This window comes from Syzygium oleosum, unplaced genomic scaffold (assembly GCF_021117445.2).
Source record: "Syzygium oleosum isolate NSW1041296 unplaced genomic scaffold, Sole_v2.1 Sole_v2.11, whole genome shotgun sequence".
In the NCBI taxonomy this organism is placed as follows: domain Eukaryota; kingdom Viridiplantae; phylum Streptophyta; class Magnoliopsida; order Myrtales; family Myrtaceae; genus Syzygium; species Syzygium oleosum.
This window is the reverse complement of record NW_026607495.1, coordinates 2,177,387-2,201,117: the sequence shown is the minus strand read 5'-3', so window position 1 is coordinate 2,201,117 and position 23,731 is coordinate 2,177,387. Positions and strand designations below refer to the sequence as shown.

General features: G+C 41.7%; 3 protein-coding genes across 4 annotated transcripts; 2 read left to right on the top strand and 1 right to left on the bottom strand.

The window, feature by feature from the left end:
• Positions 1-7,030: 7,030 nt before the first annotated feature.
• On the top strand, positions 7,031-8,140 carry LOC115688067 (protein S40-5-like). Its single transcript, XM_030613800.2, has one exon. It carries the CDS (start codon positions 7,092-7,094, stop codon positions 7,773-7,775), a length of 684 nt encoding a protein of 227 aa, XP_030469660.2. The 5' UTR covers positions 7,031-7,091; the 3' UTR covers positions 7,776-8,140.
• A 5,587-nt stretch (positions 8,141-13,727) lies between these two features.
• Positions 13,728-19,018, top strand: LOC115688039 (calcium-dependent protein kinase 2-like). Of its 2 annotated transcripts, XR_004006538.2 has the most exons (9): positions 13,728-14,781; positions 15,832-15,975; positions 16,070-16,222; positions 16,715-16,830; positions 17,560-17,727; positions 17,819-17,946; positions 18,303-18,402; positions 18,483-18,611; positions 18,780-19,018. XR_004006538.2 is itself a non-coding variant. In XM_030613767.2 (8 exons), the coding sequence occupies exons 1-8, from the start codon at positions 14,064-14,066 to the stop codon at positions 18,555-18,557; spliced, it is 1,602 nt and encodes a 533-aa protein (XP_030469627.1). In that variant the 5' UTR covers positions 13,728-14,063; the 3' UTR covers positions 18,558-19,018. The 2 variants fall into 2 exon arrangements, 1 of the variants encoding a protein (XP_030469627.1); XM_030613767.2 differs by having other exon boundaries at positions 18,483-19,018.
• Positions 19,019-19,678: 660 nt separating this feature from the next.
• On the bottom strand, positions 19,679-22,116 carry LOC115688040 (peroxidase 42-like). Its single transcript, XM_030613768.2, has 4 exons — positions 21,697-22,116; positions 21,319-21,507; positions 20,544-20,709; positions 19,679-20,409 (listed from the first exon to the last, which is right to left on the bottom strand). Exons 1-4 carry the CDS (start codon positions 21,949-21,951, stop codon positions 20,000-20,002), a joined length of 1,020 nt encoding a protein of 339 aa, XP_030469628.1. The 5' UTR covers positions 21,952-22,116; the 3' UTR covers positions 19,679-19,999.
• Positions 22,117-23,731: the final 1,615 nt, after the last annotated feature.

Here is a 23,731-nt window from a genome sequence, read left to right as displayed (position 1 = left end):
TAATATGCCAAAAAAATATTTACTCTTTCCCTAAAAAAATATTGACATGAGATATCAAGAAAATGGAGGTCCACCTGATCTTGGACTGTTCCTTTGGAGGCCACCCTCAAAACAAAGCCGCCAAAAAAGTATTATATACCATACCCTGCCAACTAGTTTTGTCAACTTGTGTAGAGGAAGCGTGAGCGAATGTCACATTACAATTATTTCATTTCAACACATGTTGCCCCTTTCTGTACATCTGTTTCTGTCTTTGTGCACTCTTTCTAAGTAGCTTGATTCTTTATTTTTCATGAAAGATGTAAACATGGTCGCCCGATCTTTCCTCGTGCATGCAAGTGCCGAGCTTGTTGATTTTGGATCATGGGTGTTACGTATAAGAAACTACGTATACCGCAACAAGTATATGCAGTGACACAGATGCATAACGAAGTGTGTGCAGATATTTCCATGAGATTCTAAGTTGGTTGCTTCTAAGCTCAAAAAATCATTGATATATGATTAGGTCAATGTTCGATAATAGCATTTGTGTAGATTAGGCAATACAGAGTCTCGAGCATGACATGTCAACATGATGTCACCGATGAATATTGGTGTTAACCCATTCGATGACCGATACTCTCTTGTAGTCTTGTCATCCTTGTCAAACTAGAAGCTTGAGCAATGACCAGAGCACATACATTGGTAATTATTGGTTTGCAATCCATACTATGATATTTGACAATTCTCTCACACTCGAAGTACAAACAAGAAAACCGGCGATTCAATCGGCGTACCTCGAGGCGAGGTCAATGTCGAGAGCAGAGTGGGGGCAAAACTGTTCAATGAACAGGAAGTAAAATTGAAAATGCCTGTGTTGTGGCGGGGAGCCACAGGCAAAGCGTGCACCATGCATAGGATGCTTGACCGCACTGATCCAGTTCGGGTCCACCACTGGCGAACCCAAACAAGCACTGGGTAGGCCCCTCGGGTCGATCCCGGGTCCACGCCGACCCCGGCCCCGAGCCCATCAAGGAGTCCTCGAGAGCGAACTTCCAACAGTGTCCTACCCAAAGGGTTGTCACCGCTATTCATAGGTTAAATAGCATATGCTCATAAAAAAAAATGCGGACTACCATGCTTAAAATCTGTCGGCAAAGACGGACTCTCGAGTCCAGATGTCTAGTCAACGAGAACCGCTCCTCATCATAAACGACCTATGGAGAATGCCCGCGGCACGACATGACACGACGAGACTCGAGATCACGCGAAATCAAGGGTCATAGCAGAGTTCCGACCCAAAAAGAAAAAGGAAAAACTTGACGCGAAAATGCGATTCGACCCGAGGGACGGCAATGGAGCCGGTGGGGGGGTGATGCAAGGAACGAATTGGGCGGTTGCCATGCGTTTGATCTGGAGCAAATCGAATTGACAGCTGAAAGTGAAAGTGATAGTGAAGTAACCCCCCTCCTCCTCCCCCTTCTTCTTCCCTTGTTTTTACTTCACAAAAAAAAAGGACAGAGGCGGGCCCCACATCCCTCGCCTTCTAGAGGGCTCTCTCGACCATTCAATGTGCAAAAAGCCTTCCTTTTTCTTTTTATTTTGTTTTTTCTTTCGCTTTGCAATTTCGTCCTAACATTTGGGATAAGTTTTAAAACCCCTAAGAAAAGATTAAAAGATTAACCATATCTCGATTCGACGTTACCCTCGACCATCAATTATGCACAAAATCCTATCCAGACCAATCCGTTTTTGCTTACGATGATGATGATGGCAATGTCGCGATCTAGACCCAAGCGGCACCGTAATCTAGAAAGCCCGGACTTTTTTCGATTTCGCGTCGCGTAACGTGCCGACGCAGGATTTACCCCATTCGCTTAGAAATGTCGTTGATGTCGATGTATATTGGGAGAGGCGATGGACGGGATTATCGTGTCGAGGGTGTGTGATCAGCAGGGACAGTCGGGTTCGATTATGGCTTCGTTGTGTTTTCTAATCTAAAAGTGATCGTTTATATCGCTCGAAATAACTAGTCAGTGAAAAACGTCTTCATGATCGACGACAATTTATATCTAACCATTTTTATGAACAATGAAAATGATTTTCCATTCATTCATTTTTATAAATAATACGAGTAATCATTTTTTTTTAAATATTGTCCAAATCATTTGTCTTTATCGAAATGAACAAAGCTCAAGAGAGATCTGATTCCCCGATTCAACCGGGCTTCGAACTCTCCTTGCAAAATTAGGCAATTAACACGACCAATTTCGATTTGTGATTGGCCTTGTTGACGACCCCCACCCTTTTTAAATTAATTAGGGAAAAAACCACCAAAAACCCCAAACTTTGTCATCTGTGACACATTTACCCCGAACGTTTTTACACCAAAATCTGAACTTTGCTTTTGTGACACATTTACCCAATGTATTTAGTCCATGGCATTTTCGTCTTTTTGCTTTTCTTTTTTTTTCTTTTTTTCCTTTCCGCTGGGGGGCCTCGCCGGATCCGGCGAGGGCTGCCCATCGCCGTATCCGGCGAGGGGGCCCTCGCCGGCGTCGAGCGAGGGCGGCCCTCGCCGGCCGAGCGAGGGCGGCCCTCGCCGGGCGCCGAGCGAGGGCGGCCCTCGCCGCGTCCGAGCGAGGGTGGCCCTCGCCGGCGTCGGCGAGGGCGACCTCGCACGCCGGCGAGGGTCGCCCTCGCCCGATCTGGGCGAGGCCGCCCTCGCCGGCGCCTGGCGAGGGCCGCCTCGCTCGCCCGAGCGAGGGCGACCCTCGCTCGACGCCGGCGAGGGCCGCCGCGGATCCGGCGAGGGCCGCCTCGCTGACGCCGGCGAGGCCCCCTCGCCGGATCCGGCGATGGGCAGCCCTTGCCCGACGCCGGCGAGGCTCCCCCTCGCCGGAAAGGAAAAAAAAAGAAAAAAAAAAAGAAAAAGCAAAAAAGACGAAAATGCCCATGGACTAAATACATTGGGGTAAATGTGTCACAAAAAGCAAAGTTCGGGGTTTTGGTGTCACAAAAAAAAGTTCGGGGTAAATGTGTCACAGATGGCAAAGTTTGGGGTTTTTGGTGGTTTTTTCCCAATTAATTAATTTGCCATAGCTTTCGATAAGTGCTCTTTCTTTTTCTTTTTCTTTTTTTTTTCTTTTCCTTTTTTGGGGTGGCTAAAAATAGCTTAACAAGTGTTGTGCGCGTGTATTAGGAGCGTGCATGGTCCGGATGGACGATTCCCATCCCGGAACCGTGGACCGCCTGCTATAGGACCGGTTCCAAAAATTGGAACCGAGAATCGCCCGTCAGTTCCATGGACCCGCCCGAGAACTGGACCGCCGGTCCGGTCCGGTTCTTGAGCGAGTCCATGGAACCGGTCCCAACAAGTTTTCCTGGACAAATAAAAAAAAAATCTGTGGACCAACCTCGGATCAACAGAACAAAAGGAAAAGAACATAATTTTTCATACAATTTCTACACTATGATCGATTATATTAACCACATCATCCATAAATCAAGTTGGTACCCATTAATTATTGGGAAAAATGACCAAGGTATCCCAACTACACAAGAGCTTAAGATATGATAACAAATTTTCTTCTTTTTTTTTAAAATTTTTTTTGATCAGATTTTTTTAATTAAAAATTAAAATAATAAAATATATTATTATTATATTACCGGTCCGGTCCAGGTGGGCGGGTGGACGGTTCCACACCGGGATCCGGCCCAAACAGTACCGGTTCCAAAAAATTGGAACCGGGAATCGGACCGGTTCTCTTGAGAACCACCAGTTCCGATCCGATTCCGGGCGGTCCGGACGGGTCCCGGATCTTTTGCGCACCCCTAGCGTGTATAAACTAATGCTCTGCTCTTTCCCATGACAAGACCGTCTGTAAGGTTGGGCCCCCCCACCGGGTGTTGGAAGTACACGTGTAGAGATGTACGGGGGGACAAAATCCTGAAGAAGGGAGCCGTAGGTTGTGCGCGCCCCCACGTGGGAGCGTGGGGGCCCCGCGCGGTTAGAATCTGACGTGGACGGATCTGGAGGGGGTAAAGGCTCTCGCGCGCGTGAATGGAGGGGAGCGCAAGGGAGGGCGCGTGCAACCCAAACGCCGCCGCGACTTCGACATTCGACACGCGTGCCTTCGTGAATTGAACCCCGGACTTTGATCCAATACGCAACGTGGTCCCCGAGCTTTCGATTTGTTCAACGTGATCCCTGCACTTCAGCCCGATGTGCAATGTCGTCTCTAAACTTTTAATTTGTTCGATGTGATTTCCAAACTTTCGGTAAATATTCAAATTAGTTCATATATTATATGAAAATAACCGATATTATCCTTCCGTTAATTTAAGTTCAAGAGCATCATTGGAAATTCTCATATAGTTCATGGACTAGTTTGAATATGCATCAAAAATCTAGGGACCACATCGAACAAATTAAAAGTTCAGGGACGACATTGCAAATTGGACTAAAATTCATGGATCATATTGGACAAATTAAAAGTTCGATGACCATAGAACCGGTTGCGTCATTTATCATCTATCAATTTGAACATTTTTTTTAATTGGGGGCTTAACTTTTCACAATAGTTATCAAGAAATTTCCGTGAAATTTTATGGGAAATTGAGCTTGTGCATGCCTCCCTTTGTGGAATTTCTCCATATGTTGACCATTTGACTTAAAAAGAGAACTTTGACTCTCAGGTGAATTTTCATGTAGTTACTCGTGATGAATTTGTGAAATTTCTCCGTATGTTGATCATTTGACTTTGAACAGTTTACATTCGTTTGGACTCATTTCATCATCATAAAATGTTTCTAGGGAACACGACCAGAAGATCGTGCTTAGAAAGCGACTGATACCTCTATTACCTATTTGCTAGGGTAGAGCGACAGAAATAAATTTAGTTATTGAATTCTTTTGTAATACTTTAGGTGCATGATTACGCCTAACTTAATTTCATTTCTTAAAGATGGATTTTCTATATAAGTGATATGCTTTTGACGACTGCTGTTTTTAACGGTACGTTTTTTTTTGTCTTCCATGGTTATATAGGTAAAACTAATCTTAACTCATGCCCTCCTCAAAGTAACTAATTTGATCCCAGTCCTGAATGAAACGTTTTGAACTATATATGTCGATGAAATCACTTGAGCATGAGATATGTGCACTTCATGTTATTTTAAAATAAATAAAACCATGCGTTATAGGGGTGGTCGATTCTAAGGCGGATCGGTGCCCGACCTAGAATTGAGAATCGAATCTATGTCCTCCGATTTAAAAAAGATTGGAACCGAGAACGCAACTTGTCGGTTCTACAACTTTCGGTTCCCAGTTCTACCGGTAACCAACCTTTTTCTAATGTTCTGGATGATTTCGAAATTTATAATTAAATATAAAAGCCGCATCATTTTTCGTTACGAAAGCATACTTTGTTAAGTGGTCATGTGGTTAGTTGATCAAATTGAAGAACCTCATTCACATCATGGGAGGTGCCGAAAAGAAATTTACCAAAGAGACTTCAAAACAAGCTAAAAATCGAAAGGGCTGTCAGCGGTTCGGTTTAATTTGGGTTTCTGTAATACTCAATCCAAACCGAAACGTTTGGGTATGCGTTCGCTGCAACCCGAACCGCGTTTTGACTCGAACTGAAAGCACGATTCGAGTCGGTTTTTTCCTTTCTATTGTTTTGATTTTTTTCCCGGGGTGGTGGTTTAACGCATACTGCAATAGCAGGATTGGCTCAACAATGAAGACCAGAAGGAAAACAAAAGGAAGAAATAAATATGCGAGGAAGGCAAAATCAAACTTGCAAGAGTTGTACAATGAGTCTGTGACACACCTCTTTCTAAATTTGGCCCCAGTCTGACATGATCAGACTAGTTCGAACCGGTTCGGTTCGGTTCATTCCCAGTGGAAAAATAAAAAAAATTCTACAAAAAATTAGAAAAATCATAAAAAAAAATTAGAAAATTCACAAAAGAAAATTAGAAAATCTGAAAATTCCTAAAAATCTTAAAAAAAAATTTCAGAAAATCCATAAAAATTGAAAAATTCCAGAAAAAATCATAAAAATTTCCAGAAAATAAAAAAAAAATTCAGTTTTCGGGAAAATAGGAAATTTGGTGAATTTTTGCAAAAAAAAAATTCAAAAAATCAAAAAACCAAAAACTTCAAAGCTTCACATAATGTCTTAGAATACTTGTGGCCACCCACTTTGAGTGAAATTTAAATTTTTTGATGTGCCCAAATAATATTTTTGAAGACTCCTTAGTTTAGGATTTAAAAGGGATTTGAACCCCTAAAAAACCCTAAAAGGGATTTAACCCCCCAAAAGGGGTCTCAACCCCCAAAAAACCCTAAAATCCTAAAAAACAATACAATCTTTTGAATGAATAAGCCTTTTAGGGTTTTTGTGTTTTGATTGATTTTCATTTTAGAGACCATTTCTAAAAAAAAATGGATTTATGTTTCCGGGAAATAGAAATTTGTATTGTTATCAAACGGGTTTATGTTCCAGGAAATAGAAATTTTATGCTGCTATCAAACGGGGTTTCTGTTCCAGAAATATAAATTTTTGGTCGTTATCAAACGGGTCTATTTCTGTTCCAGGAATTGTTTCCGGAATATAATGGTTATCATTCGCGCCCTACTCGCCGGTCGGTCAAATTTCTCCCACGCGCTCTCACCCGCGCGTCAGGGTCCCCCGCGACAAGATCAAGGCCCCTCCCTCCCTCCCCTCACCTCCCCCCATCATTTTCTAATTACCAGTTTCGTGCTCGTAGTGGCGTCCTCAATCTCTCCTTCTCCTCCTCCTCCTCCTCCTGTTTCGTCATCCTTTTCGTTCTTATTATATGATGGCAGCTTGGAGCTTTCCATAAATGCAGACAAAATGAATCTCAAATTCAAATGAAATGAAGTGGGGGACCTCCTCCCCGGATGAATACACCGCTATATATATATACACCTTCGCTCTGCCAACCTCGCTCTACGTGAATTTCTTTAGTGTTCTTTTAGCTTCCCCGCAATTTTTTTTTTCCCTTTTCTTTTTTTCTTTCTTTGGGCCGGTGAAATTTTGGTTCCCGGTTCGCCCCCCCCGAATCCGGCGGGGCCTCCGATGGCCAAGGGCCGGAGACTGACGTCCAGCCGGAGCGAGCGCCTGCTGGGAAGCTACGGCGGCGGCTACGGCTACGGGGCCGACGGGAGCGAGGCGGCGGAGTTCGACGAGGACGACGTGTGGTCGACGGTTGACCGCGGCGGGGCGGACAGAGGGGAGGACGGCGCGGAGAATTCGCAGCTGGGGTGGGCCCCGGAGGAGGGCGGCGGCGGAGGCGGAGGCGGAGGCGGCGGCGGCGGCGGGAGGAGGGGGCGGGGCGGGGTCCCGCGCGGCGGCCTGTCGTTGGCCTTCGAGGACTCCGGGGTCAGGCCGTCGTCGAGGATCGTGCACCAGTTCCGCGGGAACGACGCGGGGGCGGCGGCGGCGGCGTCGTCCCCGTCGCCGCGCGGGCACGGTCACGGGCACGGGCACCACCACATGGCCACGTCGGCGCCGGTGAACGTGCCCGACTGGAGCCAGATATACCGGGCCGACTCGGCGGAGTCGATGCACGACTCGGACGACGGGCTGGAGGAGCGCGACGCCGAGATGGTCCCGCCGCACGAGTACCTGGCGCGGGAGTACGCCCGGAGCCAGCAGGCCGCCGCCACGTCGGTCTTCGAGGGCGTCGGCAGGACGTTGAAGGGGAGGGACATGCGGCGAATGCGCGACGCCGTGTGGAGCCAAACCGGGTTCGACGGTTGATACTCAATACAACAACCACCACCACCACCACCACCACCACCTTTATATTATTAGATCCGCCGTCGATTGGGAAAGAAAGTCGGACGAGAAAAAGCGGGTCGGGAATTGTATTCGTCATTGTTAAAGGTAAAAGATTTTTCCCGGGCAGTGATTCGGGATCGAGTCGGCTCGGGTTCGGGATCGAGTCGGCTCGGGGTCGAGTGAGCCCGAGCGATTGAAGATTTTCTGCGTCTCCTCTGGTTTTGTTAGGTTGAAATTCGATCGAGAGGTCTTCAAATTTCTGTCTTAAGAGTTCATCTTTTAGCTATGTAGCCAAATCTCAATGTAATGGGTTGTGGGTGTTAGTATTAGTTTGGAGAAAGAGAGGGAAAGGAAGAAGAAGAAGAAGATGAAGAAGAAGATGAAGAAGAAGAAGTAAGGCTTATATGTTTCTTAATTTTATGACCAATATCTCCAATTTTAATATTCTTTATTTTCCCATTTTTCTTATGCAGAAATTATTATTATTTTTTTCCCCAACTTGAGGGAAGTGGGTTATAAGTTAAGGTGGTGATCATGTGACAAGTTGCTGTGAAAATTACAGTACATGAATTGAATGAATTGGAAAGGGAGGACACAGTCCTTAATAACCCCATCTTTTCTAATGAGGAGGGCTGGTTGCTTCTATCCTATATGGACCTTTGTAAATGTACACTTTTTATGCTCCCACGTGAAACTCGTGTGCGCATTTTGCTTCGCTCGGCATACCCACGCCCATCCGTCACGTGAACTTTCTCGACTCGTGCTCCTGACTTTGTCGAAGTTTCTTTTATAGGATCGAAATGAACGCGATGATGACTAAATTAGATGATTTGGAGACTATAAATCTCACGAGATCGAGCATTTGACCAGATTGGAAGTGAACTTTCTTAGAATCGGAGGAAGTTCTTCCCTTAAAATGAATTATGGCCCTCAAGGTCGATCTAATAGTCTGCTTCCACAATTGGCATTACTTAACAAAACCCAATTGAAGCCCCTGAACTGAACATATATGATAGGGAAGGTTGCAGATATAAATTAGTGTTGGATGTAGATTTCTAGCAAAGTCCAAAGGTATTTCCCCCATTAAATGCTTGAGAGAGAGAGAGAGAGGGGGGGGGGGGGGGTGAGTCAAGCAAGACCCAATATTTCCTTTTCCTTGTTAATTTGTGCATGCAAAATAAAATGGTTGAATTCAAAGCTTGACTAACTAAACCATTTAGGTAGTTAAATTTTTTAATTTTCTCTAGTAATAAGGCGATCGGAGAATTGATGAAGGAGTTGTTTGATTATTTGGTTTGATCACACCTATTAATAATTTTGTTAATGAGGAAAATTGATGGACTGACTTATGGAGAATTCAAAAGATCCTCTGGATAAAATATTCACTAGCTCCTTTCCTAAACATTCAATTCAAAAAGACGGAATCTGGTCCTTTGTCCACCCCCTTTCTTGCCCTTCTTGACCTAACTTGATTTTCCTATGTATAATTTGGTCAAGAATCTCAAAAAATCATCAAGTATGGTCCTGATTGAAATAATCTTTTGGGTGGGGTGCTAGGGAATAAAGTGGACAAAATAATTAATTGGCGCCCACAATGAGGATATTGGGGAAAAACCAGAGGGAGCTTTTGATGGAATGTGAGATGGGGCTGCGTGGTGGGCACAAGTTGACAAAGCTTTCCCTTCTTTCAAATTTGGCGATTGTAGTGAAAGATGAGACATCACTGAGGATGGATCCAAACCCTGATGGCCTTGCCTTTTTGAAAGAAAGAGACACCATTGGTTCTCAATTTGTTTATTTACATGTTTAGAAAAAATGGGCAGCCAATTGAAAGGGCTACTGTTGATTTTTTATACAGGGCATGATCAATTTTTTGAATGTAGGAAACAAGAGATTCTCTCTCTCCTTACTATGTGATTAAACAAATTTTGAGTTGATGGTGTTTTTTGACCAGAGGACAGCACCTCTTTTTGAATGTGAACAGATGGTGTACCCTTGCTGCATATGAGAGGTTGGTAATTATTCCAAATGCAGAAAAAAAAAAAAGCTCATCTTTTTCTTCTTTTTTTTTTTGGTTTGTGGAGGAGTAATAATCAAAGTGGGATTGAATATTTGTTGCATTGGTGTAAAGAGGATTTGAAGTTGGGCCTCTTTTTGTATATTGGAACTTGCAAAGGGCGGCCGAAGGTCCCACAAGTCAGAAAATGCTGCTCCAATTCATGCCCTTGGAGGGTGCATTTTACCACAAAATTACAAATACAAGTCACTCTGAATAGCTGTCAACAAAATTATGATTAATAACATGTTGACTTATAGATGATAAGAGATTTTGTTTATCTCCTCGTGATCTTGAATTCGAGTCTTGTTGTAGGCACTTCGGGAATAAAATCATGAAATCACCGAGTTGATATAGAGGAGTGAGATTGTCCGAGGATTGAGGTGTGTAAAAAAATTGGACTGGACACTACCTGATCGCCAAATAAAAAAGAAAGAAAAATTTATCAGAGAGAGAGAGAGAGCACATGTCCCCTGGGGCCTAAATAAGCATTTTTCAATCTTAAGCTTTTGGATTCAACATTTGACCATTTATGATTATCCTATTCACCAATAGAGAAATACGTGTATGAGGGAGGTCTGGTGCAATTAAGGGTGAGCATGATCAAGTTTCGGAGTCGGGACTGGGAACTGAATTGGAAAAACTCATTTTAGATAATTTAGAATTGAGGATTGAAACTATCCCTCTTTGGAACTGGTCACTAGACTGGTCTGCGAGTAGAACCTGAACCCGAACCCCTCTGTCTTTTCCTTCTTCTTCTTCTTTTTTTTGGTGAAATTAGAGATAGAGAGGCAGAAATCTGGACGGAGTGAATGGATTGTAAGCCTTTTGTTTCTTTAAACTATTAGTTAAGCAAGTAACATTTCGCTAAAAATAGTCCTCGTTATCAATTGGATACCGATTCTACTTGGAAATCGGTTTGGTTGGTTCGGTTCTAAGTAGAAATGGGTTCGACCTTTAGTCAGTGAATCAAACCAAACTTGGTGGGCTTCTAAAGTTTTTACTTGTGAACCAACACATTCTCCTGAAAAACTGGCCTGGAACTAAATCGGCTGGGGCGATTTCAACTTGTTCTCAAACCAAATGTGGATTGTAGCTCGCCCTTAGGTGTGCAGCGACATCGAGCACCTTGTATCGCATGAATAACCTTGGCACAAAACCTGGTTAACAGTGTACTCTTTGACCAGAAAGATCACATGTGATTGGAATCGAGTAGATGTTAGGGAGAGGTGCTACACCTTAAAAAAAGCTATTGTGATATCCTTAAATCCTTAAAACATTCACGATGAGGTGATGGGGGCTATTTTGAGTCCTTGTAAATTGGGTTGCAACTGAACTGGACTCCATGTTCAGCAAATCTTAGAGTCATGTTCTTGATGGATTCTAGACAATTCAATTCTCAATCCATGTGTTCAATCCAAAATGTCATGCTAACTTTGGACATTGAAGAAAAGTAGGGGGGCATGGGAATGAAAATTTTTGGGCTGTGGCGTAACGTCAAGGGCAAGCTCAAAGGAAAGATCTTGTCATGTGTGTGGACTTTTGGCTGCTTAGAAAGGCTTTGAAGCCCATATGAGTGCATTCCCACACTCGACAGCCATTTTGAAAGACTTTTAACATGGGAGGAATTCTTTTCTTATTGTGCCTACTTTGAAAATTTCTTTTCATGAGCAGGGATGGCATTGATGCGAGACGAGAATGCGAACTCTCGACCCACTCCCGTCCATGCGTATCAAATCGAGCTTCGCTTATAAAGTGGCAGGTGTAGCCTTTTCAAGATTAACGTGATATTGCGACTCCGTGATTTGACCACATGATCTGCTTCATCCAAATCAAGGGTTTAATCACACCCAACCAGCTTCCTAGGGGTACTCATTCGATATTGGTTCGAAAGCATCTGGAATTTTCCCTTTTTCGACCGTTTTAAAAGAAAACTCCATGGAGTAAGGGGTTGGTTTGGCTTAGGAATATGTTAAAATGAGAATTGGATTGATTATATTGCTAAAAATCCATGATGCTTTCAAAAGGCACCATGCTATTATGATGGGAAATTACTAAAAAAAATCTATCGTACTTGTGTCAATTCAGTTCTAAACCTTTTGATGATTTGCCAATTTAGTCATTCCGGCCAATTTTGATCGGAAAATACTGAGTAGTAGTCCAATCAGCACTGACCATCCTGTGTGGTGTAGTCGGCCTGATGTGGACAATATTAAAAAAAAATTCTGAATTTTTTTTTCAATTTTTTTCCTTTTTTCCTTTTTTTTTGTTTTTCTGCTTTTTTCTTTCCTTTTTGCTTGCAATTGGTCTCAAGTGATTAGTTGAAGAGGGCTAGGCAAGGGTCGCTTCGCCTGCGGTCGGCGAGAGCCTGGGGCAAGGGCCATCCGCAATAAAAAAAATTGATCAAATGGACTACATTGGCAAATTGTCAAATGATCTATATCTCAATTGGCCAAATTTCTGACAAGAAAAAATTGATCAAATTAAAAGGTTTAATACTGAGCACAAATACAATATGTTTAGGTTTTTTTGATAATTTTGCCTTATTTAGGTAACTAATAGAAATGGACTAATGTGATGACAATATAATTAGCATTAGGAGTGATTATAGGGTAAGTTCTAGACAAAAAATTTGGAATCTAACATGTTAGAGTTGATTTACGATTTTTTGAACCAGAATCGAATCGGTTCCTTAAGAACCGACTTAGAACTGAATCGGTTGGTTACAAGATTGACTTGGAAACTGGGCCTAATTTATTTTCCAAATTTTAAATAATTTCTAAGTAGTATAATTATTACTTTAAGAAAACATACCACGTGAACCGATTGTGGCATAGTGATTAAGGCATCAATAGATTATTTAAGGTTCCTAGGTTCGAAACCCATCTCCAATATATCTATCTTTTTAAGACAAAGTTAAAAAAAATAATCGGTTATTTTCGCGAGTTCTCACCCTAATCTCTCAAACAGTTTACAGTATTGAATCTAGAATTGAACCAATCAAGGTGGATTCAATATTTTTTTACCCGAGAATATACTCGGTCCTGGTTGAACCGACCTGGAACCGGTTGGGTAAAGCCAGTTCAATTCCCGAGTTGAATCGGCCCCGATTGCTCACCCCTAACGAGCGAACCAGAATGGTTTCCCCCTCTACAGTTTTTGTTTTCCAATTTTTGGATTCTTATTTTCTCTGGCTTAACTTGTTTGACCTCGATGTTTATGACAGAACAGATCATAATTTCACATAAATTAATCTGAAAAACTCTTAACCATCCAATCTCTTATTTTAAAGCCCCCTGATCTCACATTCCATACACGACTTGTCCACAACTCAGCCAAGATTCCTTAGTCAACTTAATCAAGTAAATCCCGCCGACCAGCTGTCTGCATTCCTAGGCAACCAAGTACTGGTGCAGCTCATGATTCTAAGTTGCATCACGAGCTATAAAACAAAGCAATTCATTTGAACAAAAAAAACAAAACTTGAAATCCCTCTTGACCCTTGACACAATCGATGGACACATGTTGATCACCCAACATGTGTCTTCTCTGTCAAATGTTGTTCTGTCATGCCAGGCTGCCCACCTCTTCAGAACATTTCTCAGCATCCCCTCCTTATACTATTAGCTATCATTCTGTCTAGTTGTGTCATGCGTGACGAGAATATTTAAGGAACGTTTATCCACCTTGGAATATCAAACCCGAAAAATAAGCCCTTGGATCAGAGCGATGTTGGGAAAGTTGTGGTCTTTTTTTGAGAATTTTCGGTCACTTTTTTGGCCACTTTTTCTTGTTTTTGTTTGGTTGTGGTGGAGTTTTCCTCATTGGTCATTTCCAGGCTACTTTTGAATCCAAGGACATGTGGCCCCATCCACTAATACAGCAAAGTCATGAAAAAGTAAAACTGGAAACTTCCAAACTGCATCCTCAAATTATGTCACCTTTTCCTTCCAAATTTTGGAAAAACCAGCTTCAAGTCATATTGTATAAACGCTAAAGCTCAAATTTTTTTGATCTGGGTAGCCACTGTTCCTGCAGCCTCGAGCTCTAAAAATCTGAATCTGTGAACCTCTCACCTCAGAATTCAATTTATCGTCTCTTTTCGTGAAGATATTTTGAACTTCTGTCCGAATTTGCTCTCCAGCGCAGCAAGCAATCAATCAAAATCCCAACTTGATCCTCTTTTTCGGACCCAATCACTGGTCAGAAAAATGGGTTGCTGTGGAAGCAAAGAGCAATCTCCACAATCTGGTGCAAAAGGGTACTCGAGCACGACTGTCTCAGGGCAAAACCAAGCTTATCAACAAGGACCTGCGGTTCAGACCCACAAGGTGTCCGCTCAAATGCCTCAACCAAGACCACAGCAACAGCCAGCGAGCAAGCCTCCACCAATGAGCAGTGCGGTTGCTCAAAATACGGACAATACAATTCTGGGTAAGCCATTTCAGGACATTAAGCAACACTACACTCTTGGCAAGGAACTGGGTAGAGGTCAATTTGGCATCACGTATCTTTGCACCGAGAAGTCTACTGGCCACATTTATGCCTGCAAATCTATACTGAAGAGAAAACTTGTGTCGAAAAGTGACAGGGATGATATGAAAAGAGAGATTCAGATTATGCAACATCTCTCCGGTCAACCCAATATCGTTGAATTCAGGGGTGCTTATGAAGATAGGTATTCAGTTCATGTGGTGATGGAGCTTTGTGCTGGTGGGGAGTTATTTGATAGGATCATTGCCAAAGGTCATTATACTGAGAGAGCTGCTGCTTCCATTTGCCGCGCGATAGTCAACGTGGTCCACATTTGTCACTTTATGGGAGTTCTGCATCGTGATCTTAAGCCTGAGAATTTCTTGTTGGCAAGCAAGGATGAGGGAGCTATGTTGAAGGCCACTGATTTCGGGTTGTCCGTCTTCATTGAGGAAGGTGGACCTCTATTCCTCTTAAAGATCCACTTATTTTTTTGCAAGAAATGATCATCAGATTCTTGTAATTAGGATTTTCAGTATTTTAGCTTGAAAATTGTTTGCTATGTGATTATGACCCCACTTATGTTTGACAACAACATTACTTCTTCCGGGGATTTTTTAGAGTTGGACCAATCATCATTGATAATGAATTATGTACCTTGGCCTTCTAAAGAGATGATCATTGAATGAAAAGAAGAATATTGCCTGGAACCACAGTTTCATTCAATAATAAGCTCTCCAGCTGAAAAGGATAGCCGTGATAATCATTTATGACTTTTGGAAAATGCTTGTACTTGAGTCTGCTTTGAAGGGCAAATTGAGAGCAAACAAGTACTGCTAATCAATGGCCAGTGGTTGGGTTTCGGGACGATGGCCACTGTTTGAAAACAACTCCACTGCAAAAAATTTTCATGGAAAAGCTAGTTCCTTGTTTTGCTGTTGACGATAATAGGCTCATAGGACAGTGGAGGATACATCTGTTGAACTTGAGCTTGTTTTCTTTTTGTTCCTTACAGCAAACTCGTTCGTCTCCTTCTAAATGTGCTAGCTGCTGTTCCAGTTGATTCCTTCATGAATCTGTTCCCTGAAATGGATTCCTTGCTCTAGCCAGATTTGGGTCAATTACTTCTTCGCCTTTGCTTGCTTTTCATGGAGAGAGAAGAGAGGAGAAAGAAAGAGGGGAAGAGTGAGAGGGTGGGGCAAGGTGGTATGAAAGTTGAATGAAAGTTACAGCCCTGCAACCTTTGCATTATGAGTGATGCTAGCTAAAGGTTAATTGCAGGAGCAGCATGTCTTTTCATTTCGTTTGATAATTCCATAATTATTATGATATCAGCTATTTCTAAATCGCAAGTGGTGATCTCCCAATGCTGTTTTTGTATCATCGATTTTAAAATATGAGCACACTTCATAAGTTTCTCAAAGTAATTTACTTGGCATGTTGGTTGTACTCATCATACTTTTAATATGCTCGTGGTGCTTTTGTCCTTTTTTTTGTTCAACTCAGGAAAGGTGTATCGTGATATAGTGGGTAGTGCTTACTATGTTGCTCCTGAAGTACTGCAACGTAAATATGGAAAGGAGATTGATATATGGAGTGCTGGAGTTATCTTATACATTCTTCTCAGTGGTGTGCCTCCATTCTGGGCAGGTAGATTTTGCTGATATTTTTGCAGCTTAAAAGAAGATTATTGCACAGCAACTATAACATAAAGCATGCCTGATACAACTAATTTATATTGCAGAAACCGAGAAGGGTATTTTTAATGCCATACTGCAAGGAGAAATTGATTTCGTCAGTGACCCATGGCCATCAATATCAGATGGTGCCAAGGATCTCATCAGGAAAATGTTGACTCAGGATCCTAAGAAGCGGATCACCTCTGCCCAAGTCCTTGGTAGTAGAACCCATATCTTTCTGTAGTTCATCATAATATGAATCAGTAGGCCTTACCTTCCCTATAGGTTTCTCCCAGTATCATTGTTGGATCTGCTACTGTTGAATATCCTTTTATCCGAATTATACGTGTGCATGCATTAATTTGGTGGAAAACCTAGATATTCACTGTTCAGGGTGCAACACTCTTACTGTTTTCAGGCTGTCCAGTTATCGTGTGTGTGCTGTTGCTGGGAATTTGATGCGTCCTTTTTAATTTTGCATTCAAATTGGTTCAAAATATTATAAAATGACAGTTATATATTGCTGTTGTCGTCGCTATACAATAATCCATGGATTTAATGGTGTATCTCATCTTCAGTTTCCTTTCTTTCTTTCTTTAAGAAAATGTGGCACTCTGATATTTGAATATTCTTTGACCTGCGAAACTCATATCAAAATATGGTCCATATTCTTGTCGCCAACACTGAGATGTGATGCTTGTCATAATTAGAACATCCTTGGCTCAAAGAAGGCGGAGAAGCATCAGACAAGCCAATAGACAATGCAGTTCTGTCCAGGATGAAGCAATTCAGGGCAATGAATGAGATGAAGAAGCTTGCATTGAAGGTAAACCATTTGTTTAGGTGCACAAGCGATGTGCAGAAGTAAACGTCATGAAATCTGCGGGTTGATATTATGTCATGTTATTGTACTTCCTCCAAGGTGCTTTGACTCCTGGTATTGTATATTTCATTCAAAATGAAACCGAAATGGATTTCTGTTTAATGCTTATTGAATCTTTAAAATTATAAATTAACAGGATCAAAGTAGAGATATCTCTGGAACAAATTCTCTCATCACTTGTTTTCAGCAGTTCTAGCTTGGAAACTAATCTTAAGCCAATGTTATCCTCAGTTGTTTCTCCAAGAATGTTTGCCTGTAGCAAGGGAGTGGCTGCATGGAATATTCTTTTACGTTGTAAAGCCGGCTATGGTAAAGATGCCGTTGTAAATATACCATGGAATAGCGTAGAACTTGTTTTACAAATTTCAACTCATCCATTAATTTTGGGCTGTCGGTCTCTTAGGATTGGGCTTTTCTTACAGAGGAAGTAATCTGTTGTTAGGTTACTATCAGAATCTTCTTTTGCACTTCTATCCCTTTGCTTAAGCAGAGATGGCTGCAATTTCATGAGAACTTTGTGAGGAGTCATTCTGTCCAGTTGTTAGCTCAATGTGCTGTTTTTAATATCTGGGGCAGTATACACTGACAATAGACCACCTTTTTTCGACTGATGTACTCATTGATGGTATGGTTCCATCTATTTTAATAATTTTGTTTGTAATTTGTCGATAGGTAATTGCAACAAATTTCTCTGAAGAGGATATCAAAGGTCTTAAAGCCATGTTTACGAACATGGACACAGACAATAGTGGCACAATCACCTTTGAAGAGCTGAAGTCTGGTTTGGCTCGACTTGGATCACGGCTCTCAGAGACTGAAGTAAAGCAACTTATGGAAGCTGTGAGTTGGAGTCTTAGACATAGAACCTTGATCACTGTATATCATTCTTTTCTATACTTGTCACTCTAATCCCTCTCAACATATTTTTCAGGCTGATGTTGATGGAAATGGTTCGATTGACTACATTGAATTTATATCAGCCACAATGCATAGACACAAGCTAGAGAGAGACGAACATCTGCATAAAGCGTTCCAATATTTTGACAAGGATGGCAGCGGGTGAGTGAGTTACTATTTCCTTGTACAGATGTGAGTAATTTATAGCAAATTAGTTTCCTGTTTGCAAGCTTTGCTTCATTTGATAATAGTTATCTTCTTAGTAAGGTTTTGAGACATCTGTTCTCCAACGGTCATGTATGTCCTGTTGGCCCTCTAGCTATAAGTATTAGGCAAAAAATCTTCTTAGTTCATCTTCAGCTTCTGAGGAGAAAAGAGTGAACTTGATTTGGTGCTAATATTTCATGGTTTCTGAAAAAATTGTGAAGAATGGCTAGGAAGTGTAGTTTCTACATGAATTTACATGATCTTAAATAGCCTGTGTCGATGAAAACTACCACTCAAAAATGCTGTGACAGTTATATTACCAAAGATGAGTTAGAAGCTGCAATGAAGGAGCACGCCATTGGCGATGAAGCCAACATAAAGGAGATCATTGCAGAGGTGGACAAAGATAATGTAAGTCCGCTTTGTTGACGATTCTGATTTTATTGCCATTTATCTATTTGAGCTGATGTTTTCCGATCGTTGTTATATAGGATGGAAGGATCGACTATGATGAGTTTTGCACAATGATGAGGAGTAAAGCTCAGCATCCTGGAAAGCTTTTTTAAGTCACATAGTTTTAAAGCTCTTTGTTGGCAGAAGTACTTTATTTTTTCTTTCAGGTGAGCTCTGATATGTTCCATAAATCAATCTAAAGTAGAATGATGAGGAGAGCTAGGGTCCATAGTATCTCGGTTTAACGAGTCCATTTTAGCTCTTGCTCACATCTCTGCTATTCTCGTTCTCCTGGATGATGTTTGATTGCTTCTCACTCCGTCTCATTATTGCAGTTGATGCCTGCTCAGGTATCATGTATATTATGATTTGAGCTTTGTTGTGTACCCGACAATGAAGAGGAAGTCTTATTTTGCCATTAGTCTTTGTTGTCCTTGTACCTTAGATTGGCTAGCGAGTTCTTCTAGCTTCGAATATCGCTCAAGACTTTGTGCATATGACTATGCATCTTTTTTTTAAAATTATATGTACATTCGGGACGTTGATTTCTAATGAGAACCTAAGTTAACCTTTAGATACAGATCCCATCATATGTTGGAAGATCTAAGGCATTCACGAATTGAGAGGCTGCCCTTCTAATTGGTGCATTTCCTTTCATATTCCCAAGAGAAATGTTCATCCAGTTCATTTCTAAACATTCACTTCTTCTGCTACTCTCATTATCAACTAATTAGAGTCAATTGTGGCTTGAGATGACAGTGATGGGCTCCTAAGAAGTCAAAATGGATGGTGATAAGCTGACTTGGTGGTGCATCCGAGAATAGATTTTTCTGGGGGCAACTCTTGGCCTAATGATGTTGGAGAAAATTCCTTAATTATTTCTCAATTATGACAGATCTGATGCATTGCCCTTATCATCTTGGTGTGAGATCTGAAGTCTGCAATAGCTTACACAGATCTGATAAGCTCCCAGGCCCCACCACTGACGTTTGGTCCTTTTATTAATCACCTGTCCCCACATGCCTCAAAAGACATTTAACTATGAAGGGAAATAGCTTAAGACTGTTTCTGCCGACATAAGGATGCTTATCCTTTATATTATCTGTAACGCCTTCCTCCGTTTGTGTTTTTGGCTTTCTTTTTGCTTACTTTTAGAAGTAATATGGGCTCATTTTTTATGAGTCTCTGCAGAGAATTCCACATTTCATCCATCATCATGACATTAAGAAGAAAGTTAACTTTGAAGTGCATGAGTCACCAACGATTATCACCACTGAAATCCATGCATCTTCCACCTTCAACACCATCCATCCAGTACATACATACACCCCCACATCCTTATTGAACACATTAGATCCTCAGACAACGTTAAAACTAGACAAAGAAGGGACAGGAAAGCTAGCACAGCCACAGTCCACATTTTCTACCCACGCTATTAAAACTAAACACCATCTTATTTAGTCCTCTCCATACTCTTATCTTCCTCTCATGAACAAGGGAGGAATAATTGTCCATGGCGAGGACCGAGCCCGCACCGCAGATCATGGAGCTTCTTCTAGTGGTGCTTGTTGGCAATGTTGCACTGCCTCCTGATCTCACCCTTGTCTCCGGTAAGCGGGTTGTTCTCGGAGAGGATGGTGAGGGCTCTGGCAAATTCCTTGAAGAAGTAGTTTTGGTTCTTGGCCATCTTCTTCACATAGGGTTTGGTCCTCTTATCTACGGCTAACTGGTGATCCACCAAGAGCAAGCCCTTGTTGTCCAATATGTTCCTGTAATAGTTGTTGTCGAATATCATGGGGGTGCCACGGTCGTTCCTCACGTACTGTACGGCCTTTGGGTCAGGGATCGGGTCCGGACACTTGTAGAGCATGTGCTCTATGTGGTCGGGATTGAAGGCTGGGTCGACCTCCGGGTATAGCCGATGAACCAGCTTGACGCAGTGGGTTCGGCCCACACTGTGTGCTCCTGTTAGATGCAATATAAGACATATCATCAGACTCCATCAATCGCGGGCAATGGACTCGAGCAAGGATAATGCTTGAACTCGGACACTAGTCAGAAGCTTAGAATTAATTCAAGAAGCATCAAAATGAATGTACCTAGCAAGGCAACCACTCCAGGAGTGTCAATGCCCATCTTTGCAAATCTTTCAAGCACAACAGACATGCTCTCATTGTGGTCTGGCAAGTATTCCTCAATGATATCCGCTCTGCTCCTCCTCCCATCTCTTCTTCCAGTTTTCAGAGGAATGTAAGGGCCTCCTAGCTGGTGAGAAAAAGAAAATAGTTTTTATATTTTAGAAAACAGATTTATGCCAGATCTGCTTAGTTTCAACAAAGCCCATTGATTTTCTTTTTCGCCCCATTTTTTGCTAAATAGTACAACCCTCATCAGTAAGATCTCAAGTTCATGCAGCTGTCCCTTTTGATTCTCATAATCGAATCCTCCATAAAGCTGAAACTGGAAATCCTGTGATAGTTTTCTTGTTTGTTTGGCCAGAAATGAAATAGTTGTTGCAGTAGAGTCAAAAGAGCATTTAATTCAAGAAATGGGTAGTGAGATCAAGGTCAAAAATGGAAATTTTGCCATATCTAGGGTAGTACTGGCATGATACCTCCCTCAAGTACAAACTTAGAGGGGTCAATCACAACTAAATTTTCTTCCCAGAAATGGAAAATATTCTTGAAATATCTACTAGTCTTTTTTTTTTTTGGACAGATTCTGCAAAAGATCAGAGAATGTCATGAACTAGACCCATTTGAAAATCTTTTTAAAAGTCGCATCTTTGAAACAGATACAGTCTAGGAAATGAGACGAACACCATATGCAGGAGAGGAAAATTGATAATTTGGAGGGTGAAAGATTCGTAAGTACCGCAACAACGCCATCTCTGCCAGACAGCACCAGGATGTCTGAACAAGAAACAACTCCAGGACACTCTCTCTCCACAGCCTCCTTGATGTCGTCAAGGTACCTGAAGTTCCTCATCCCAAAGCTCCTGTCCGTCTCTTTCTCGGAGAGATCCCTCCTTGTTGAGTCCAAGAGCAATGAAGCATCACAAGACTGTGTGGAACACCCACATGCGCAAGCAGTGAAAAGATCAAAACTTTAGCTTCAGAAAGTAGCATATCTTTGGATAAAAAGAAAAGGACAAGAAAAGATGAACAAGAATGCAACACCTTTAACTTCGATTCTTGGAAAGAAAAACGAAAAGAGAAGACAGGTTAGCAAATGGAAGGAGAGCTAGCTCACTTGAACGGCACAGTCATGGAAGACGTTCCTGAGCCAAGAGAATGCAGTGTTCTTGTGGCGCTTGTAGAGAAGCTTGACTTGCTCTCTAATGATGTCCTCAGCCTGAGGACAAGTGTCCTTGTAGAAGTTCATCGCCAAGCCAGACCCTGCCTCAGCCTCACTCTCTGCAGAAGCAGAGTTGATGATGGTGGCTGAGAAGAAGAACAAGAAGAACAAGAAGAGAGCAGCAAAGAAGAAGGGAGCTCTGAAACCCATGTTTCTCTCTCTCTCTCTCTCAAAACACTCGCTTAGACACCAAAGAGGTCACTGACCTTGCATTTGGGTTCCCTTGGATACTTCCTTAAATAACGCAAGGGGATCAAAACTTTTTAACCAAAATAACGAAAGAAAGGGACAGTGTCAAAGTAGGAATTGCAGATCTGATGCTTTTAAGCCTTTCTTCCACATGTCCTGCATTTACTGCTAAACGGCTGGCTCTTGACATATTTTTATAATTTCTTGCTGAAGTTTGCAACACTTCTCCTGCGAGAGTGTCCAGCGAGAGAGCAAAAGGGCATTCATGGAGATAAAGATGCTGACCATGTTTTTCCGTTCAATGTAATATGCTAAGTGACTGTCATTGCACCTGCTGAATTAATGCCACCTACACATCCTTCTCTTATTTGTGAAGATGATAAACATGGTTAAGATGATGCTTAGTGGAAACTGTGTTTTTTTTAATGAAATCTTGATTATATCTACCTTTAGTTGATTTTGAAGCTACTCTAATTATTCAATTACATATCTGTAGTGATCACCAATTTCAGATGATCTGTGACCGACAGTGTTTCTTTCGTCATTTTTGACTTTCTCCATCCATTTCTCATGTCAGTCACAATTGACACTGACTTTTCTTTTCCCACAGATACCCATTCCATCAAAGTACAAATTTGACTTTTTTGACAATTTCTCTCCTTTTTGTGCTAACACTAGAAGCACCAAAAACCAAATCTATAACAATGCCATTAGAAAGTAGCAACACTGCATGCATCTGGAGGAAACTCTCAAGCCATTTAATATTTCAAGCTTTGCTTTGAGACTTTTCCAAGTTATACTCCTTTTTCTGCTACTTTTTTTTTTGTTTTTTTGCTAAGATTTCCTAAGTTATACTCTTGAATCAGACAGAGATGACCAGGAAAAGGGGGCAAAAAAGACAAATAGTCACATGGAAGACAGCATGTGCCCTGGACTAGCATGGGACCAGAATACTTCAGCCAGAAAAAAAGAAGGGGAGAAAACAAGGTATCTGCAAATATGCAGTTGAAATGATATTTCAATTCTCAACAAGTGGATATTCCAAAAATAATAATCATCTGCCTTTATTGTTAACATATAGCTAATTAAGGGACAAAATGTACAAATAATGCCATACTGACAGCCAGTAGATACAACAGATTCTGGGCCACCTTTTGTTTTAGGGGGTGGGGCACTTATGCTAACTTTGAAGATTTATTTCTTGGTAGATTTTAACCTGAATACAATACAAAAGAAGCTGTTTGATCTCCTAGAACCAAAGGAATAGAGATGAGGGGGGATGAGAAAACACATGCATTGCCTAAGGCAAAATCCGGTAACCAATCGGCACATGTGTCGTCAACCCTATAAACATTTTTCGGGATGAAGCACTCGAGCTGCTTGATTAGCCATCGAATGTGCGGAAGCAAGCTCTCTCCAACTGCATTTGCCTGGGTGTTCGATGCAACAAGAGAAAAGACTATTTCATAATTGCCTACTGATATGACTTATTTGAAACTCGATGAAATTACGAGATTCAAACTCAAATAGAAAACCCAAAGTTCGGCTCTAAAAGCCATCCAAATGCCAACAATCTAGGTTAAACCACTTAACCGAATGCATTTGCCTTGGTGTTCGATCTAACAAGAGAAAGGACAATTTCATAAACGCCTTCTAATACGGCTTCTTCTTTTTTTTTTGGGGTCATATAATGTTGACTTAGCTGAAACTCGATGAAATTGCAAGATTCAAACCCAAACAG

What these genes read in the sequence shown, in the direction of transcription:
- LOC115688067 (XM_030613800.2), top strand. Translation starts at nt 7,092, where the DNA reads ATGGCCAAGGGCCGGAGACTGACGTCCAGCCGGAGCGAGCGCCTGCTG.
- LOC115688040 (XM_030613768.2), bottom strand. Translation starts at nt 21,951, where the DNA reads ATGGGTTTCAGAGCTCCCTTCTTCTTTGCTGCTCTCTTCTTGTTCTTC. An exon ending in TCCATGACTGTGCCGTTCAA is followed by an intron (nt 21,508 to 21,696) that starts GTGAGCTAGCTC and finishes TGTTCCACACAG; the next exon opens with TCTTGTGATGCTTCATTGCT. An exon ending in TGGAGTGGTTGCCTTGCTAG is followed by an intron (nt 20,410 to 20,543) that starts GTACATTCATTT and finishes TGCATCTAACAG; the next exon opens with GAGCACACAGTGTGGGCCGA.
- LOC115688039 (XM_030613767.2), top strand. Translation starts at nt 14,064, where the DNA reads ATGGGTTGCTGTGGAAGCAAAGAGCAATCTCCACAATCTGGTGCAAAA. An exon ending in CACCTCTGCCCAAGTCCTTG is followed by an intron (nt 16,223 to 16,714) that starts GTAGTAGAACCC and finishes TGTCATAATTAG; the next exon opens with AACATCCTTGGCTCAAAGAA. An exon ending in TGAAGAAGCTTGCATTGAAG is followed by an intron (nt 16,831 to 17,559) that starts GTAAACCATTTG and finishes ATTTGTCGATAG; the next exon opens with GTAATTGCAACAAATTTCTC.